Source organism: Arvicanthis niloticus, chromosome 16 (genome assembly GCF_011762505.2).
Source record: "Arvicanthis niloticus isolate mArvNil1 chromosome 16, mArvNil1.pat.X, whole genome shotgun sequence".
Classification (NCBI taxonomy): Eukaryota; Metazoa; Chordata; class Mammalia; order Rodentia; family Muridae; genus Arvicanthis; species Arvicanthis niloticus.
The window spans coordinates 22,700,236-22,721,065 of record NC_047673.1 but is presented as its reverse complement, the minus strand read 5'-3'; the positions used below and the strand labels follow the sequence as shown (position 1 = coordinate 22,721,065).

At 42.6% G+C, this 20,830-nt stretch overlaps 1 protein-coding gene across 5 annotated transcripts in view; it reads right to left on the bottom strand.

The window, feature by feature from the left end:
• Pofut3 (protein O-fucosyltransferase 3) overlaps positions 1 to 20,830 on the bottom strand; it is a 72,932-nt gene that overhangs the window by 8,993 nt on the left and 43,109 nt on the right. For 2 of the 5 annotated variants that reach the window (XM_076913987.1, XM_076913988.1), the window contains exons 4-5: positions 15,833 to 16,668; positions 13,385 to 13,417 (exon numbers count right to left, since the gene is read on the bottom strand). In XM_076913987.1, the coding sequence (XP_076770102.1) occupies positions 13,385 to 13,417; positions 15,833 to 16,668 (869 nt within the window). Of the gene's footprint in view, positions 1 to 9,991; positions 10,133 to 13,384; positions 13,418 to 14,366; positions 14,459 to 15,832; positions 16,669 to 20,830 lie in introns of all 5 variants that reach the window. The other 3 variants (XR_013104355.1, XM_076913989.1, XM_034520805.2) reach the window with 3 other exon arrangements.

The window sequence follows — 20,830 nt, the reverse complement described above, 5'->3', positions numbered from 1 at the left end:
AAGCTTCTCTAAAATGAAACATGCGTGTAATTCAATAAATAGTAGTGACATACTAACAGTAATGTGTTAGCATTGACAAATATAGAATGGCTTTAAGAAAAGCTAGGTAAATGGTATACAGAAATCAGCTGTCCATTGTAACTCTTCCATTAATAAAATCTGTTCAATAAAAACATTTTTAAAGGCAATAGCAAAATGCTTTAAAATTCCCAGGAAAACAGATGTTTTCATAGTTTCTACTTGGCTAAGGTATGTCATAAACACTAGAGTAGAAGTGAAGATACCCCACACATTTGTCAGTTGAATGAAGACAGGAAGAACCAAGTAAGAGATGCCCTTTCTATTTTAGATTACATCTCATGTATTTGTTAAAGGGGGGAGGGGGTGTGTCATGGCATTCGCACAAAAACCAGAGGACAACTCCCTGATACTTTCCTTCTGTCATGTGGGTTCCAGAGGTGAAACTCAGGTTATCAGGTGTAAAATTATCTTTCTACACCAAGCCATCTCACTGGCTAAAGATACACCCTCTAAGATCTTCATAATGCTGTGACCCTCATATTGTGTTGACCCCAACTATAAAATTATTTCTGTTGCTACTTCATAACTGTAATTTTGCTACTGTTATGAACTGTAATACAAGTATCTGACATGTGACACCCCCAAAGGTGTCAGGACCCACAGGTTGAGAACCAGTGCTCTAGGATACACCCTCAGTGTATGTCCTACATCTTTCATCTAGGCTCCATTTTCCTGATCCTACCACTTTACAGTGGTTTGTTAAGGTTTGACTCTATAAATGGGTTAAGCCATTGATCATATTAAGAGCCCTCCTGATCTAACCATGTCTGGAAATGTCCTCACAAACACACCCAGGTGTGCTTGACTAATCCCCTCTGCATCTCAGGACTGCCAGGTTGACAAACAAGACTGATCATGAGTACATGAACTCTTCAAAGAAGACATAAGCAATCAGCAAAGACTAACAGTGAGAATTTCAGAGAAAAAGTAATCCAACAATAAAAAATTATTATAAGTTGTTATGCTGCCTTTGTGACAACCAGCCCCCTCTTCCACTTCCCTAATTCTTGGCCTACCATTATAATACCACAAGATTTTTTTTACCAAGACATTTCTGAACACAGAGAAACAAAGTGCAGACCCTGAAGAAATGCTCAGATTTAATATCTGGGAGATGCAATAGCAATACAAAGTTCAAAAGACCAGAAGTAGATCCAAAATTGGGATTGCTTTTCCTAGCTATTGTTCTGGAGTACACTTGGGACTGTTTGACCAGGCACTGTGTTGGAGTACACTTGGGCTTGCTTTAACCAGGCATTGTGTTGGGTACATTTGGAGTTGCTTTGTCATGCACCATGTTGGGGCATACTTGGGGTTGTTTTGACCAGGCACTGTGTTGAGGTACACTTGGGGTTGCTTTGGCCAAGCATTGTGTTGGGGTACACCTGAGGTAGCTTTGACCAGGCATTATGTTGGAGTAAACCAAGGGTCTCTTTGGCCAGGAATTGTATTGGGGTACACCTGGAGCAGGAGCTACTAGATGCCAAGGTGATAACCACAGACACTGGTTCAACTTCTCAGCACTGGAAGAACCAGTGGCACGTAGCTAAGAATGGACCACAAAGGGAATCATGGGATGCATGCAAACCACCACACAACTGTCAAAACTGATGAAGACTAGACTAAGCTGTCTTTTAAAACTAATGAAATCGCCCACACTGGAAACATGCTAGAGACAACCTGTACAATTTGAATCATCAGCCAGCTAGTAACTGTACTGGCCACATAACGTTGGGGGTCTTCCTCAACCATGGCCTTGCATAGATGTTTATATGAGGCCGTCAGCAATGAGAGCAATTTTCTGACACTCAAGAGAAGGGTCCACTGAATGGTGTAGTGTTAAGTTTCATCTGAGGGTGACACTACAGAGAAAAGGACCGTATGAAATGCACTGTTTTCAATCTAAGGTTCTACCAGAAAATATTTTACAACGTGATCTGAAGTGTGTTTGATGAAATGGTTATGGAACTTTTAGAAATAACTAAGTTTCTGCATCCCTTTCCAGTTGTGGACTTGAGTAGAAATCCAGCTGTTCCTAAAGCATGATTTTAAGAGATTCTGCTTCCAAAGAGAATGGGGTTCCTCAGCTAACAAAGAGTAAAGATTCTGAGAGTCCTAAGATTCTTAACTTTTCCACAGTCTTTTAGGGAACTGAATTGCAAAGAGTAAGAACAGCCTCCCAAGAGAGACAGACACATGAACTGTGACTCTGGGCATGAAGCAGGAAAGAGGTAGCTGTCACACAAAGAAGTAACAAGAAATCAGCCAATTTTTTCCACAGATTCCTAAAGGTCAAGAACCATCTGCTTTATCAGTGTGCTTAGAGGCCCAAGTGCAAATGAAGTTCAAATGTTCTTCTCTATGGGCTTCCATTAAATACCCTAGAAGGAACATAAAGGTGGGACAGAAATCACAAAGGGTCTCCCTCTTTGGTACAGTATAAGAGTGGTGGACATTCAAGATCCCAGATTCTTTTTTCATAAAGAAAACCATCTTGAGCCACTAAGGAAACAGAAGAAAATCCTTCTACTTTCATGCAAGAAAAAAAAAAATCATCTTACTAATGGTTGAGGGAAACCTAGAAACCATTTTGTGACTAGCAGGCTACAATGCTATTAAAGGTCACCTGCCATTGGTGAGGGACACCAAATTCTCACACCAAAACCATGCAGAAATACAAAGTATGGTCTGACTACCATAGGAAACAGAATCAGGAAAATCTACACAGCTTTACCTCTAGATGCAGGGAATCAGAGCTTGCCTGGGTCCGAGGCTTTCAAGACAAAGAACCTAGCACATCCCACCATGAGCCTGCCACATCATAATCCACAACAGAAGCATACAACATGGCAAAAGGAAAACCATTACAGCCTAAGGAGATTTAAAAGCAAGCAACAAAGGTCTGGAGCAACATCTCAATAGCAGAGCACTTTTCTGATATGTACAAAGCCCAGAGGGGAGTTAGTTCCGTTGAGACTGTGAGTTCCGTCTCTTTTGTGAGGACTGCTGCTACCACCACTGACAATGCAGATCTTTGTGAAAATCTTAACTGTTAAGACCATCATCCTGGAGATCAAGCCCAGTGACACCATTGAGAATGTCAAGGCAAAGATCCAAGACAAGGAGGGCTGATCTTTGCGGGAAAGCAGCTGGAAGATGGCCGCACCCTGTCAGACTACAACATCCAGAAGAGTCCACCCTGCACCTGGTTCTTCGCCTCAGAGGTAGGATGCAGGTCTTTGTGAAGACCCTGACAGGCAAGACCATCACCTTGGAGATCGAGCCCAGTGTTACCACCAAGAAGGTCAAGCAGGAAGATAGACGTACCTTTCTCATCACAGTATCTAGAAAGAGCTCTCCTTGTGCTTGTTCTTGGGGTTGATGGGGAGATGTCTTAGTTTTCCCTATCTTTTAAGCTCCTAACAAGTTTCATTGCACTTTGAATAAAGTTCTAACATCTGCCCCCCCAAAAAAAAACAAAAACACAAAACAAACAAACAAACAGCACACTGGAGAAAGGAAAAAACACAAAATCAAAATCCAGCTCTACTCCTAACTACACTGACTAGAACCAGGAATGACAGCCATATAGTCACTTTTAAACACAATGGTTAGACTACCTCCATGTCTGTCCTTCTGTTACTTGGGGCACAGCAATCAGTCAAGGACCATGGGCATATATAGAATAAAACAGTAGCTAAATAAGTATTGTCAAGAGAAAAAGAAATGAGTGGAACCACAATCGGATATGGCTCAGACACCGGTCCTACCAATGGCCATACCATCCTAAAAATACAGTCGTTAATGTAGGAAAAAAAGTATGCTAGGGCGGTGACTTTATTGAAAAACATGGACCTAACAGAAATGCTAAGTCTCCGTAGCTGAATGGATGTTGAATCTGGTGATGCCTACGCTACTTTCCATTGACGTTCTATGATTTTAATTTTTTTTTCACATTTATTTGTTTACTGGGGTGTGGTGGGCAGGGCACGCCATAATGCACATGGCAGTGTCAGAAGACAGCTTTTGGAAGTTTTATGCCTCTTTCCTCCACACAGCTTTTAGGGACTCTAACTTAGGTCACCAAGCTTGGCGACAAGTACATGTTCCTGCTGAGCCATCTCACCAGCCCATCCGTCTAGTCTATGGTTTTAAATCCACAACTTCAAGAGGTTGAGAGCAGAAAAACCAAACAAGGACATGTGTGGTCTCTATGTGGGAACTGTGAGGTGACTGACAACCTCCAGCTTGGAACTGTCCCCCCCCCCACCCCCACCCATCTTCTATCTACAACTTTTATAAAAAGCAGAATTTCCTGGTGACTCTCCTTACGGTAAATCCTACTAACCTGAAGTCAGTCTGCATTGTTTGTTTAAGTAGAAATGGGAAATGTTTAAATTCTCCTGTACACGAACCCCAGAAGAGGAATAAGAACACTAACCCACCCGCAAATTTTTCAACCCAAAATTTGTCCCGTCTAAAAGAAATGCTGGAACAAAGACGGAGCAGAGGCTGAAGGAATGGCCAATCAATAACCAGCTCAACTTGAAACCCATCCCATGAGCGAACATCAATCCTTGACATTACTTATGATACTCTGTTATGCTTGCAGACAGGAGCTTAACATAACTGACCTCGGAGAGACTCTAGCCAGCAGCTGACTAAAACAAACGCAAATACCCACAACCAAACACTGGACGGAGACTGGAGACTCTTATGGAAGAGCTGGGAGGGACTGGAAGGCCCTGAAGGAGATGAGAACCCCAATGGAGGACCAACAGAGTCAACTAACCTGGACCTCTGGGAGCTCTCAGAGACTGAGCCACCAACCAAAGAACACAGAAGGGCTTGAACGAGGCCCCCAGCACATATGTAACAGATGTGCAGCTCAGTCTCCCAGTGGGCCCCCCAAAGACTGGAGCAGATGCTCTCCCTAACGCTGTAGCCTGACTGTGGAATCCATTCCCCAACATAGCTGCCTTGTCTGGCCCCAGTGAGAGAGGATGTGCCTATCCTGGTAGAGACTGGATATGCCAGGGTGGAGGGAAAGAAAAGGGGGACTCCAACCTCTCAAAGGAGAAGTGGGATGGGAGAAGGATCTCTGTGGGGAGGACCGGGGGCAGACAATGTTTTATGTTAATTAATTAATTAAATTCTCTTGTACAGTTGGGTCAGAAAGATCCCTATCTTTGTGTATTATTCATCCATCACTCTAGTGCCCCCAAAGTCATCCAAACTACAAAAATACTGGTGAACATTTAAGAAGCATTTTGACTCAAGGTATGTTCATTAGCTAACTCTTAACAGCTAGTATCTGTAGTCTGTGCAGGCAGTAGATAGTGGATAAAAGTTTGTTCATACAAGACTAAGAGCTAAAGGCTGGGAAGAGGGCTCAGTGAGCAAATGCATGTGCCAGTAAGACCTGAGTTAGAGTCCCAGAAGCCATGGAAAGCTGGGGACATGGTAGCATACACTCTGTGACCCCAGTGCAGCTGAGGGGAGATGGGAAGCCAAGCTGGGATGCCCCAGAAGCTCACAGGTGGCTAGTGTGATGTGTACAGTCGTACCACGAAACAAGAGGTCCTGTTTCAAATACAGTAGAAGGTAAGGACCAACCTGAAGTTGTCATCTGACCTCCACGGCTACTCTGTGGCTCACGTGACACACACAAAAATGTGCATATCCACACAAACGCACATACACACACATATACATCCATACACACAAACATACACACACTCTCAAAAAAAGAATAAAGCAATTCACTGCCTCCTAGCAAGTGTCCAGTTGATGACACAGTCATGATGAGGGTACTTATTTAGTGCCAGCAGCTTTATCTTGCCAGGGCATTCTGAAATGTGACTCCGACTCCATTTAATTCTATGTTTTGCTACTAGACTGTGCACTCTCTTGGTGGTTAATGGAGTCACTGTTAACAGCTGGTGTCCTCGGCACTGTGGCAGTTATACTAAAAACTTTCTCCAATAATGAGGATGGCCCTTTGGAAGATTCCAGTAGAATCTATACTGTAAATATTCATGTTCCTCATCAGAGACTTTTTCCTTCACAGAGCCCATCAAAGTGTATTTCCATAATTATTCAACGTTGTCTGTTCAAACTGCAAGCATTATGACAAAGGCAATGTCTTTTATTGATGGCCGTTTTCGAAGTCAGTCAGTCCAGAATGAGGGAACTGCCTTAATAAAACAGTTTTACAGCATTTTTTTTTCAGTAAATAAAATGGAGATGTCCAAGTAAAACAGCAGTAGCTAGACACACATTTTAATTCCATTCTCTCCTGAATTCCCCCACAAGATAAAGATGATATGTCTTGTGTTATGATATAGGTTCATAAAGAAAAAATTAATATGATGAAGAAAAACAGTAACCAAAATTTGCAAATTGTCAAGCTAATAGATGGGTGGCAAATGATTCAGCTGACCAGAGAAAATCCAGTTCCAACAAGGAGCAAGTACACCAAGATACTCTGGAGCTTAGTGACAGATGGAATCTCTGGGCGTGGCCATGAACATGAGTATGACAGCAGAGCTAAAGCTACTTGTTGTTTGGGTTAAGAAGCAGCTTGAGTCCCCATGTCATTATTCTGCATACAGAAGAATGATGCTCACCACTCATGGGGGGGAAAACATCCACTTTCAAAGAATGTGAGGAGTAGGACTTGATTTTCTTAATAATGAGTTGCATCACACTTTATTGACTTTGCAGGCAGGACCGGGAGGGATGTACACGAAGAAGTTATTAGAGAACCACCATGAAAGTCAGTTCTCTCCATCATGTGTATTCTGGGGATCAAACGTGAGTTGTCAGCCTTAGCATCGGGCACCATTCATTACTGAGCCATCTCACTGGCCTAACAGGAAGACGTTAGATTCCCAGGATTAAGGGGGAGCAGGCTTAGACGAGGGTAATGACATTGTATGACAGCAGACACCTCATTATGATTCAGATATGAAGTATGTCCCCAAAAGGCTTACGTATTAAAAACTTGACATTCAGCTGTTGCCACTGTTCTGGGAGGTTCTGGAACTTTAGGATGCAGGATGTAACTGGGTGAAGAGGTCACTAAGGTGTTCCTCTCCCTCTCCTCCCTACACACCTGCTTTACCTTCTACTTCTCTTCTGCCCTGAAGTGAATAACTGACGACATACCTGCTGCCACAGTCTTCTCCTGTTAATATTTAAGAACAAATATAGACAAGCTCAAGGCCTGTTGACTGAAAGTTCTGAAACCATGAGGTAAAACGGCCTTTGCCCTACACTGTCTGCACTAGGGGTTTGTCACAGTCATATGACTGACATACATCACATGTGCTCCTAGAGTTCAGCTCTCTCTTGTTGCAACAGAGCAGGGCTGGGACCAAGTGCATACCTATCCTCCCTCTGTGTGACTCTCCCTTCCTACCCACAAAGTTCATGAAAAAGTTCTAAAGTCATGAACCGCCTCGTAACCATATCCCAACCCAATACTGGGAAGGAGTTGGGCTCTGTGAGGCACTCTTTCCTTAACCAGAGGGAGAATACGTGTCTCAGCGGATAAGGAGAAAGGTGTGGGCAGTAAAGTTCACAGAAAAGCCCTGTCACATCTTCATATCTACCCTGCTTCCTTCCTCTCTGGGATTGTGTACTTTTCTCTCCTCTCCTCTCTGGGATTGAACTCCCTAATAAAGTCATAGGCCTTAAGGCTCTGTTTCCATTTTTGCTTTCTGTGGAGACCAGGCTAAGTGGTCCTATGGAGCATTCTTTACCTGATGAGAGTAAATGTTCCCTCCACTGCTGGGGAGCCTTGAACATTAATTAATAAGGGTAGCACCTACCCATCACCAGCTCTGACAAGCGACAGCCTGCTAGAACCACAAGAATACTCTAGCCGACCTGACCAGGCTGTGCTGGCAAGAACTAGGGAAGCATATGGAGCCCATTGTGAGGTGTGTGGGCTGAGGTGGGAGGTGACATAGAATAGCTTTCACAGACCTGGAGGGACACACTCATGAAACCCAATGCTGTAACAAGAATAACTGAAGCTGTTTCTTGTGACAGGTTGAATGTGTCCTTGGAACTTGGACGTGATGACAACCTACTGTAAATACAGATGTCAAAGCTTCCTTGGCATAATATTGAGCAGGGTGGTCCAAGAGTTACGGGAGCTGGAAGGGCAAGGATAGGTTTTTAACCTCATGATTGTGATCCCTGTGACAGAAGACGTTCCCTTATGACATCTACTTACAAAGCACTGGTGAAAGGCTAGACTGTGTTCTTTTAACTGGACATAGGATCCACAATGTTGCATTTAAATTATATTAAATACATAATAGGACTTTTTGCGATTGTAATTCCATTTCTCTCTTACCTTTCATCTCTGTAAGCCTTTTCACACATCCCTCCCTGGACTTCAAATTTATGTCCTCTTTTTTTTTCCAGTTGTTATTGCATGCTTGCATACATATATATCCATATGTACACGCACACACACACACATAACCTGTTCGGCCAGGGCAGCTGCCATCCAGGCCCAAACCAAATCCAGGGTTCTGAGTTGGCCCACCCTAAAATCTATACCATCTGTGAACTGAGGGGACATGTGAGATCCTGCTGAGTGAGGGCTGCAGGATCTCCATGACACAGGGCAGCAACAGGATGACCTGAAGGAATGCTAGTGAGGATACAATACTGATGGTGTCGCAGAAGCCAGGGAGGGAGGGAGGAAGGGAGGGAGGGAGGGAGGGAGGGAGGGAGGGAGGGAGGGAGGGAGGGAGGGAGGGAGGGAAACGAACTCATGACTGTGAACCACATTTTCTTTCTCTGTTGTTTTCTCCCCTGCCACTGGACACCCTGGCTGATTCCACAACAAGCTGCTGTGAACAGTGCTATAGTGTGCACGTTTCCCTGAGATTAGTTGAAGTACTTATGTAAATACCCAGAAGTTGTATAGCTGTGTTATATGATAGATATATTCTTAGCTTCCTTAGGAACTGCCATACTGATTCTCACAATAGCTGGACCAATTTAAATCTCCACCAGCATTCTCGTATGACCATAACCTCATCAGCATTTTCGCAGTGACTGCCCTTCTGAATGGAGATGGAATCCCAATGGTTTCATTTATCTTTCTCTGATGACTAATGAGGTTAAGCATTTTTCTTCATATGTTTTAATAGATATTTTTGTTTCATCTTTTAGGGCTTTCTCAGTTCATTGGCTCATTTATTGTTTTGTTTTCTGGTATTAATATTTGCAGCTCTTCATATATCCCAGGTATCAGAGTATAGCTCACTGCAATTTTCTCCCATTCTGTGGGCTGTCCCTAGCCTCTGCTCATCGTTTCATTGGCTGAGCAGAAGCTTTTTAATTTCACAAAGTCCTCTTTGTCATTTTGTGAGGGTATCTGCTGTGTTCATTGGGGTCTATTTTGAAAGTTTTTGCTTATACCTATACTCTGAAGTATTTTCTGCTAGTATTGACATTTTAAATTAAGGTCTTTGATCCACTTTGATTTCTGTACAGGATAAGAAAGGGGCATCTAACTTCATCCTTTAGGAAGTAGGTATTCACTTTGCCAGCAAGATTGACAAAAAGACAAAAAAAAAAAAAAAAAAAAAAAGGCAGTCTTTTTCCAGAACATATTATTTTAAAATATTCGTCAAAATGTATATAAAGTCTTAAATCTCAATTATTTCTTTGAGGCTATTAAAGAGTATTGCCATCCTCTATAGTGTGGGTTTCCATAGGATTTTCCTGAAGGTCTGTAGTATTAGTTATCTTTCCCTACAATCCCTCTTCCCTCCTACCTAGCCCACTTAATCCTTCCTGCTCCATTGCCTCCCACTTCCCTTCATGTTACCTGAATTCTTAATCCTTTCCCTTGACCACCCCCACCCCCAAACACTCTTACCAGTTTCTTGATCTCTGTGGATACTCCTCATATAAAGATTCAAAGCCAACATCTACAAATGTTGAGAAAACATTCCACGTTCTTCCTTCTGGGTCTGGGTTATTTCACTAAGAATGATTATTCCAGGCCCCATCGATTTACCTGCAAATTTCATGTCAGTTTAGATCTCTACGCGTTTTATATTCATTTGTAAGTGGTTACAGACATATTTGATAGGCTTTCTATGGAGATTATGTTAAATTGCTATCAATTTTAGAACTGAAAATATTGACCAAATCCTTGGTATGATTTATCTGACCATTGATTTAGCTCTTCTTCAGCTTCTCTGAACAGTATTTTTTCACTTCTGGTGTGTGTTACTTTGTAACTGGTCATGCAACTCTAATTAGTTCATATTTTATGGTACTATAACAGCATTTTTAAGCAATTTATTTTTCTAGTCATTTAAGGCTAGAATATAGAAAAAATAATTTTATCAACTTTGTAGACTTCGATTTTATTCAGTTCATGGAGAATAAAGAAAAAAATAATTTTATCAACTTTGTATGCTTCAATTTTATTCAGTTCACACATTAGTTGTCCCGTTTTTCTTGTACATAGCCCATGTTTAATATCTTACATTGTGTCTGTGTATTCAGGCTACTGTAGCAAAATACTATAAACTAGGTATTTCTCATAGTCTTAGAGTCTGGGTAGTAAAAGATCAAGGAGCTTGAAATTTCAGTGTTATGTGGGCATCTGTGTGTGTGTGTGTGTGTGTGTGTGTGTGTGTGTGTGTGTGTGTGGTGTCCCCATGTGAGAAGCATATCCACACAGGGGAGTGGGGTATGGGTCCATGCACATGGATGTGGAGGTAAGAGGCAGAGATGAACAGTGTCCTGTCTATCATACTCTGTTTTATTCCCTTGAGACAGGGTCTCTCATTGAACATGGCCCCAGGCTAGAAGTCAGCAAGCCCCAGCAAATGTCTTTGGCTCCTCTTTCCACATTAATGGAGGTATACATATGTACACTGCCATGACAAGCTTCTTATGTGGGTTCATGAGCCCCCAGCTCTAACTAAGATTCTATGGAGACCTGATGGCATCTTAGGGAGGAGCTAAGTCAACTTTCTTTGAGCAGGTTGAGCATGCTCAGGTGGATGACCCTATACTCTTGAGAATATGGGCAGCACCAATTGGACTCAATGAGTTAAATAAAAAAGAGGACGTGAAATTGAGGGGATGGTGGGGAAGGGTGTGAATCTAAGGGTTAGTAAGGGAAGGAGTGTGGGTGAGTATGACCAGAATACATTAATGAAATTCTCAGAAAGATGCTACAAACAGCTGAACAAGTATCCTTGTGGTATAGTAGGGTATCTTGGGGGTATATGCCCAGGAATTGTGCAGCTGGTTCTGTAGGTAGAACTATTTCCAACCTTCTGAAAAGTGACCAAATTGATTTTCAAGTGGTTGTATAAGTTTGCACTCACACCAGAAATGGAGGAGTGTTCCCCTTGCTCCACATCCTTGTCAGCATGAGCTGTCACTTGAGTTTTTTATATTAGCCATTCTGAGAGGTATGAGATGAAATCTGTCTTTTGATTTGCATTTCCCTGATGATTAAGGATGTTCAAGATTCCATTACATGCTTCCTAGCTATCAGAGATTCCTCTGTCAAGAATTCTCTATTTAGATCTGTAGCTCATTTTTAAATGAGTTATTTGGTTTGTTGATGTCTAGAGGTCTTTATATGTTTTGGACATCAGCCATCAGTCGTATGTAGGGTTGGTGAATATCTTTTCCCATTGTCTAGGCTGTTGTTTTGTCCTATTTGACAGTGTCTTTTGCCTCACTGAAGCTTTCTAATTCCCTGAGGTCCCAATTTATTAACTGTTCATCTTAGAGCCTGAGTCATTGGTGCTCTGCTCAGAAAGTCTTCTCCTGTCCCTATGTGTTCAAGATTCCCCACTTTCTCTTCTATCAGACTTAGTGTATCCAGTTTTATGTTGAGGTCTTTGATCCACTTGGACTTGAGTTTTGCACAGGATGATAGACATGGATCTACTTGCATTCTTCTACAGGTAGACATCCAGTCAGACCATCCAGTCATCCATATGCTGAAGATGCTTTCTTTTTTCCATTGTATAGTTTTGGCTTCTTATGTCAAAAATCAAGTGTTTGTAGATGTGTGGGTTTACTTCTGGGTCTTTGATTTGAGTCCATTGATCAACCCTCTCTGTTTTCATCCCATGAGGTTTTTATTACTATTGTTCTATAGTACAACTTGCAATCCAGGATGGTGATACCACCAGAAATTCTTTTATTATACAGGACTGTTTTTGCTATCCTGGATTTTTGTTTTTCCGGATAAAATTGAGTATTGTTCTTCTAAGGTATGTAAACAATTATGTTGGAATTTTAATGGGAATCTGTTGAATCTGTAGATTGTTATCTGTAGAAATTACTTAGATGCCCCTCAACTGAAGAATGGAAAAAGAAAATGTGGTACATTTACACAATGGAGTATTATTTAACTATTCAAAACAATGACATCATGAAATTTGCAGGCAAATGGGTGGAACTAGAAAATATCATCCTGAGTGAGGGAACTCAGACCCACAAAGACAAACATGGAATGTACTCATTTATAAGAGGATATTAGCCATAACATAAGATGATAACCATGTTATAATCCACAGACCCAAAGAAGCTAAATAATAAGGAAGGCCCAAGGGAGGACGCTTGAAGCTCAGTGAAAGGGGAAATAAAATAAACATCAGGGGATGGATGGAGAGAGGAGCAGGGCAGGAGACAGGGTGTTGAGGGAACAGGAGGGTTCAAGTCTGGGGAGGATGGAAGGAGAGAGAACTGGAATCAGTGAGGGGGAGGATGTCTGGGATGAACTAGAAACCTAGGACAATGAAAACTCCCAGGAAACTATGAGAGTGGTCCTCACTAAGACTACTAGAAATGGGTAGTACAGAACCTAAAATGGCCACCTCCTGTAGTCAGGAAAGACTCAGTAGAAGGAGGTGCACTTAGTTCTACTGCAACTCGATATGCCAAGGAGGGTTGATATCCATAGGAGGCCTCCCTTCTCTGAAGCGAAAAGGAGGGAAAGTGGAAGGATGGGAGGTAAGAGGGAGGGACCAGAAAGAAAGGAGGGAGAGGAAGCTGTGATCAGGATGTAAAGTAAATTAATTAACTAATTAATGAATAAGAGAAAATTTTCTCAAAAAATATTTTTACATAAACAGTTGCTTTCTACTAATACTATTGTATCTCATATCCAGCCTGCAATAATCTTGCTAATATGGTTTCTGTGGCACAGAACAGTCAGGATTTTAATAATGCTTTCTATTTTCTACTACTATAATCTGCGTCTTAAAAGAGAGCCAAAGCAAATCTTCACCTTTGAAAGTTCTATTTTCTGCCTTGATATATCCTGCGAATAAACAGAATAAATAATTGTCATAACATGAACAATTAATGTAGTCTGGTCCCCACATTTCTGCAGAGTGTGTGTGTGTGTGTGTGTGTGTAGCTGTGTACATGTGTATGTGTGCTGTACCTTGACTTTTTCTGTGAGGTGGCCCTATAAATTGCATCATAAAGGAAGTCATTAGAAAGCAGGAGACAGGATCTGAGAATGATGTAATATTTAGTGTTCTTGTTGCTGACCAAGGTGCTCAGAATAAAGCAAATAAATTTATGACTTAAAATTTAGTAAAAAAAAAAAAAAATCAGGTAAGGTTCTAAGTTTTCATAAATTGTTAAAATGAAGAAAATGATACTTCAAATATTTTAAATTTGTCTAAACATATAAATATATATATTTATTTAGTATATATGTATATACATATGTATGTATGTACATATTTAGTATACAAATACTTCACACAGTGCCCACATAATACATAAAAATACTTCTATATTGCTTATGTGATAGCTAAAACAAATATTTAGAGAAATCATTTGCCTTTGCAGAATTCAGATAAGATGTATTTATTGGGGTCAGGAAAGATGATAACGGCTGTCAGATAATACTATGTGCGGAGCCGTCTTAATTTTGTAAGAAACTAAACCTAGCCTTTTTATTTCCTTCAATAAATACCGTTTTAGTAGATTCAGTTATGCAGAGAGTGGGGCCATTTGCCATGCAAATATGTATCAAGAGTAATCTAGAAATCTGAAGATGTCATAAACCATTTTATAATAATTTAAGGAAAGGAAGTTTCTTCAGGCTTAGTGTGATTGTTCCTCTGTCTCTACTGCAGCCATCTAAGGCCTGACTCAGAGCTGACTTCCTGTTTAAACCCTTTCCTGTGGGAAAGTCCCTTTAAAATTACCCAACCTTGGGCTGGAGACATGGCTCAGTGGTTAAGAGCACTGACCGTTCTTCCAGAGGACCTGAGTTCAATTCCCAGCAACCACCTGGTAGTGCACAACCATCTGCAATGGGGTCTGATGCCATCTTCTGATATATCTGAAGAGAGCAATAGTGAATAAATAAAATAAAAAATAAAATAAAAGTTTTTAAAAGGGGGGCTGAGGGGACTGGGGGGGGCTGGGAAGGGGGCCGGGAAGGGGGGGAGGGCTGGAAAGATGGCTCAGTGGTTAACAGCACTGCCTGCTCTTCCAGAGGTCCTGAGTTCAATTCCCAGCAACCACATGGTGGCTCACAACCATCTAGCATGGGATTTGATGCCTTCTTCTGGTGTGTCCTCTTCTGGTGTGTCTGAAAACAGCGACGGTGTGTTCACATAAATAACAAATAAATAAAGCTTTAAAAAAAAAAATCCCAACCTTGTCCCAGGCACTTGAGGTCAAGACACCACAGCTAACTGCAAGTTTTTACTTCTGTTAAACTGCTTGCTTGCTCTACTGCCACTTGCAACTGACAACCCAGATATGGATTTCTGCCTTGAAAAGCTCCCTGCAGAAACTAGCTGGGTCTGTTCTGTGAGAACTATTTCTCTCCAGGCAGTCATCGTGGTGGGCTTAATAAATACTCTCAAATTCATACTCTGGTTTTGTCACTTGGCTCTTGGGTCTTTGCCCCATGTCACTTGCCTCATTGTTATTTGAATTCTTCATACAGGTTGAGCATCCCTCACCTGAGTCCTGAGGATGCTTACAAGTTGGGCATCCCTCAGGAGAGCTGAATATCTGAAATCCAAAATGCTCCAAAGTCTGAAACTCTTTGAACAACAAAGTGACATTCAAAACTTTCAAATTTTACAACATTTCAGGTTTGGGATTTGGGGATTAGAAATGGTCAACTTGTAGGGTCTATATAAACAATTTCCATTTTGAAAACCTTCAAATTTTGAAAACTTATGCTCCATACCTTAAGAATTAGGATAATTACATTCTATTAGTAAGCATGAGTAGATGTCAGAAGAAGATCAAGAATAGAGACGAAGGTAGCTAACTGCATGTACAATATGAGTTTCCTGATGGCAGGCAGTGGGCTTGAGTGGAAGGGGCTGGCACAAGCCACAGGCTCCTTAACAACAGTATTGATGGAGAAGTTACAGGGTTGCTCATGCCCACGGCAGGCAGACCTCTTACATTTCTGATTTGGGGACCTTCTCCTTTTCTCTGCAACCCCTGTGCCAAAGCCCAGCACCTGTACCAAAAGCATCCTTCAGAAGAATCAAGGAGAACAGAAGGTCCTCAGAGGTCCTGAGTTGTAAGGATGCCAGCATCCCCAAAGAGTAGGGCAATCTTCTACCTTCTAGTGTATCCCACCTCTCTGCTAGGAATGGAGCCTGGTGGCAGGCGACAGCCACAGAAGGAAGACCAGGACCACGCAGAGAGATAGCCCACACCCGTCACCAGACTTCCATTCACTCACCTGCTCCTGTAGCCTACTGTTTGCCCACACCCTGCGGCACACCATACACTCGAATGTGTCGATGTAGTTGTCCTGGTTAATGTCCTGCACGCCCCACTCCCGTTCCCGGAGAGCTGTCAGAAGTCGCTGGTTAGAGATCTCGCCCTTTAGTTTCCACTCCACATAGGTCTCGTACAACCCGTCATCATAATCCAGTCTCCTAATGAAGCTTGCCAGTTCTCTGGGGTGAGAAAATTCCGATACAAGAATGGCACTTCTGTCACTTGGAAGCCAGTCTGCGATGGTGGGAGATCCATAATACACGGGCACGACCCCCAGCTTCAGTGGTCTCCAGAACTTCTCTGTGATGTAATCGTCACAGACTGCATTCTCAAAGGCAAGGATGAACTTATACTGGGCAATGACCCTGTAGAAGGCATCCGCATCCATGGAGGCGGGGTTTTTCAGCTGCTGGGGAAGATCTCTGTTTTGTAAACATTCACCATAGGAATCAACCTCAATGTAAGCCATCAGCTCCCGAACATAGCTGTCCCTGTCTGAGGGTGGATCACAGTCTGACTGTACATACACCAGTGGGGCCAGTTTTTGTCTTAGGTTGTTTTTAGACTGTAAAGGAACTAGGTATCTGAGTGACTTCAGGACTTCCACACCTTCCAAGTACTGCGTAGTCAGTGGCAAGTCGGAATGCCTGCTGAACGTGGCCGTATGGTTGAATAAGGTGATGACTGGCTCATGGAAGAGCTTGTAATTGTTTTTGGGGGACTCTTCATGGAAAAGGGCCCAGTCATGATGGGCTTTCCGAGGCAGAGGTAAGCTGTCTATGTTAAAGTCAGTACCTGGGAGGAAAAAATAAAATATGAATGAGTATGTCCAAAGATGTTTGGTATCTCAGGGTAAGATCATACTATACAAGCGTCTGATATGATGAATAAGTGCCCCTCCAAACTTCCCAAAAAGCCAATTGTGAAGCCTGTACCCCAAAACTGACCAACAAAAGAATTATCAAATATAGGGATTGTCTTTTTTCTTTTTATTATTGTTGTTGTTGTTGTTATTAATCATTTCATTCATTTACATTTCAAATGATATCCCCCTTACTGATTACCCCTCCACTGACCCCCCATTCCACTCCCCCTCATCCTCCTCCTCTTTGCCTCTATGAGGGTGCTTCTCCACCCACTCACCTACTCCCACCTCACCCCTCTAGCATACCCCTGGGGTATCAAGCATACACTGGGGTATCAAGTCTTCCTCCCCTCCCACTGATATCAGATAAGACCATCCTCTGGTATATATGTATCTGGAGTCCTGGCTCCATCCATGTGTACTCTTTGGTTGTTGGTTTAGTCCCTGAGAGCTCTTGGTGATCCAGTTAGTTGATATTGTTCTTATGGGGTTGCAATCACCTTCAGCTCCTTTAGTCCTTCCCCTAGCTCTTCTATTGGGGTCCCCTGGTTAAGTCTGATGGTTGGCTGTGAGTATCTGCATCTGTATTGGTCAGGTGCTGGTAGAACCTCTCAGAGGACAGCCATATCAGGGTCCTGTCAGCAAGCGCTTCTTGGCATCAGCAATAGTGTAGGGGTGTTGGTGTCTGCACATGGGATGGATCCCTAGGTGGGGTGGTCTCTGGATGGCCTTTCCTTCAGTCTCTGTTCCATTTTTTTGTCTGTGTCTTTCCTTTAGACAGGGACATTTCTGGGTTAAAAAATTTGAGACACATGGGTGGCCGAATCCTTCAGCTGGGGTCGTGCCTATCTATTGGAGGTGGTTTCTACAGGTTATGTCTTCCCTTTGTTGGGTATTTTTACCATTTACTTTTGGGGGCCTCACGTTTCTCTGGAGTCTGGGACTTTCTAGTGGCTACCATGGTTCCCCATCCCCCTTTTCTACATGTTTCTATTCAATTTCCTGATCCTCTGTACTTCTTTCCTGTCCTTTCCAATACCCATTCCTGCTCCCCCTTTTTCCCTCACCCTCCTCTCTCCTTCCCTGGTCCCTCTATCTCTCTAGCTCCTGTGATTATTTTGTTCCTGGTCCTATGTAGAATTGTCTCTTTACTCTATACAAAAAGGTACTGAGGTTGGGGTGCCTGGGCAGATTTAAAAAGAGACATTATTCTATTGCCTTCTGCAAGTGTCTTTTCACTCCAGAGGTGTTGTCTACAAGATAACAGGAGAAATAGAGACAACAAGATAAGACAGACAGTACCTTAACAAGAAAAGGGCAGGGGAGCCAAACTGGAGGAACGCAACCAGGCTGGCAGATGGACTGATCAAGTTAAGTTGGGAGGGACCATGCAAGCATTGCCTTAAATGCAGGATAGATTTTTTTTTATCCAAAATGACTGATTTCAACAGAGTGCAGTTGATCAATCTTAGTCAAAATGGTAGTCAGGGGCTTTTAAAGGCAAAAGCATTGATAGTAGTTCTATGTTACAGATCACTGCAGGGATAGGCGTGAATTAGCAAGCACGTCAAAAAATAAAAGGGCATAACAAGCTTATAATGAGGAGTGACTCTGGCTTCCATGGGATTAACTGAAAAGCCTTTGAAATATGGTAATATGCAGATAGGCATGATGGAAGTGGTGAGCAGTTATTTCCTGACCATGTGAGTAGTTCCGCTCAGGAAAAACGAATTTCTATGACGGAAAAAAAAAATTAAGACTTTATCACAAAATGGAATTTCTGTGTGTTCCTGACAATGAGACTGTGAACACTGGCTTGAGCTTTTTAAACATTCATGTAGGGAAAGAGCAAAACCAAGGGCCGTATACACACACCAAAAGAAGAAACAACAACACTCCATCTTCTCCTACCTACTGGGGGACTAAAATGTACCAAATAACTGGAGCAGTATAAAACATGGACTTTAGTGGGCTCATAAAAACTATTTCCTTAAGGAAGCACAAATGCTCTCAATTAAGTACAAACTCCTTGATGTAAACAGTACATCAGCGAGAAGTCAGATGAGACTGAAACTGCCTACTCACAACCTACCGAGCTCACACGGCAGGCAGGATGACAGTCCTATTAGCTGTACCCTGTACCATCAAGCCAACAGTCCAAGGTCCTCATTAACTATGTGGAGTTTAACTCCAACTTCACTGATACACAAAGTGGAGGAGCCAACACTTGTAGAGGAAGCAGATGTCTCATACCTGACTGGCTGAGGGGTGTAAGCATCACAAAGCACTTCTGCGAATGGGTACCATATGTTACTGGGATGGATACACAAGAGGGTCCCTGTAATACCCAGAATCTGGTGATCCGCTCCCCCATCAAATGCACGATCCCCTACATGCTACAGACTGATGGGGGAACCCAACCTTGCACTTTGTGACTGCTGTACCAATGTTGTTCACTAGTTCCTTTGTGTTCACTAATTCTGCAATGTGTAACACCCCCCACCCCATGTCAATCCAATGACACACTGAGCAGGTGCTCTTGAGCTCTGTGGTATAGTAACTTTTTCTCACTAGTGACTCAAAACAAAGAATTTTTAAAAGTGGGGACATTAGCTTAAGTCAGAGGAAACATATTGAACACTAGAGAATTTGTGGAAAAAGACACCTCTACCTTGGTAATAGGCTTGTGTTCTTGATCACTAGCAAGAGTGACCTATTATATGTTTAGTTGGCATTGGCTATATTTGATATTAAGCATTAAAATGCATTCTCTTGCTGGGCGGTGGCAGTGCACACCTTTAATCCCAGCACTTGGGAGGCAGAGGCAGGCGGATTTCTGAGTTCGAGGCCAGCCTGGTCTACAGAGTGAGTTCCAGGATAGGCAGGACTACACAGAGAAAGCCTGTCTCGAAATAAATAAATAAATAAATAAATAAAATGCATTCTCACCCACATGCTTGAAATGTAACATACATGGTCCAGAAAAAAAGGCTGATAGGATTGTTCACAGAGGTTAATAACTATCAACACAGAAAAGAAACAGGGAGACAACGGAGGCAGACCTGGGAAGAAAGGCAGTTCACCATCGTGAAGCTGCTGCTGCCTAGGCTGGTAGCAGCCATAACAAGTGGAGACTTGGTCCAAAGCCATAGCATTGGAGGCCAAAGGGATATGATTAAAATAAATGAGACCCAAGCCATGCATGAGCCACACTCGTTCTCCCAGCATTTGTAGGGCCGAGGGATCCTAGCTAACCCTTGGAAGGCTGAGGACTCCTGGTGTTTAGAAAGTCAAAGAATCTTATCGAGCACATGAGAGGCTGAGATAGGAGGACCAAGAGTTTGGGGTCATCCTGGACTGCATAGTGATATCCTGTTTTTTTTTTTTTAAACACACACACACACACACACACACACACACACACACACACAAGAAGTCAACAATTAACTGCTGAATTAGTCACAGAGGTTTTGAGCAAGGAACTCCCACACACTGGCCGTCCATGGCTAACTGCTTGGTTATACATGGGAGATTCGTAATCCAGGTCAAAGTGGGACAACACAACAGAAACTTAGAGTGCAGAACAGTGGAGGGAGTGGAGTAAGCCTAGAGTCTGTGAGGTCCTGAGAGGATATATTGGCTCGGCCGTACTGAGGATCATGGGAAACTTATATTATGAATCCTCAGGCCCATTGGAAAATGGCAAAGCCTTCCCTTCTGGTCCATGTGTAGATGTTGACAGTGTGTGCAGAAAATATCCTCCACAGCTTTCTCCCCTGGGATATTTGTGGCTAGCTGGCAGCTCCCCTACAGAGACTGATCCTACCAAGATTGGCGAAACTCGTCTAATACCACGAATGAATGCCACCCCTTTGATTTTTCTATATGTAATAATCTCCCCTCCTTGTTCTGCTCTGTGCCAATAATCCCACCTCTCTGTTCTGCTCTACATCATAAACACAACTAGCTTGGGGCTACTGTGGTTTCTTCAGCTGAGATCCAAGACTAGCTGATCTCAACAAATCCATGTGTCTGTCTAGTTTTGTTGCTGCTGCTGCTGCTGCTGCTGCTGCTGCTGCTGCTGCTGCTGTT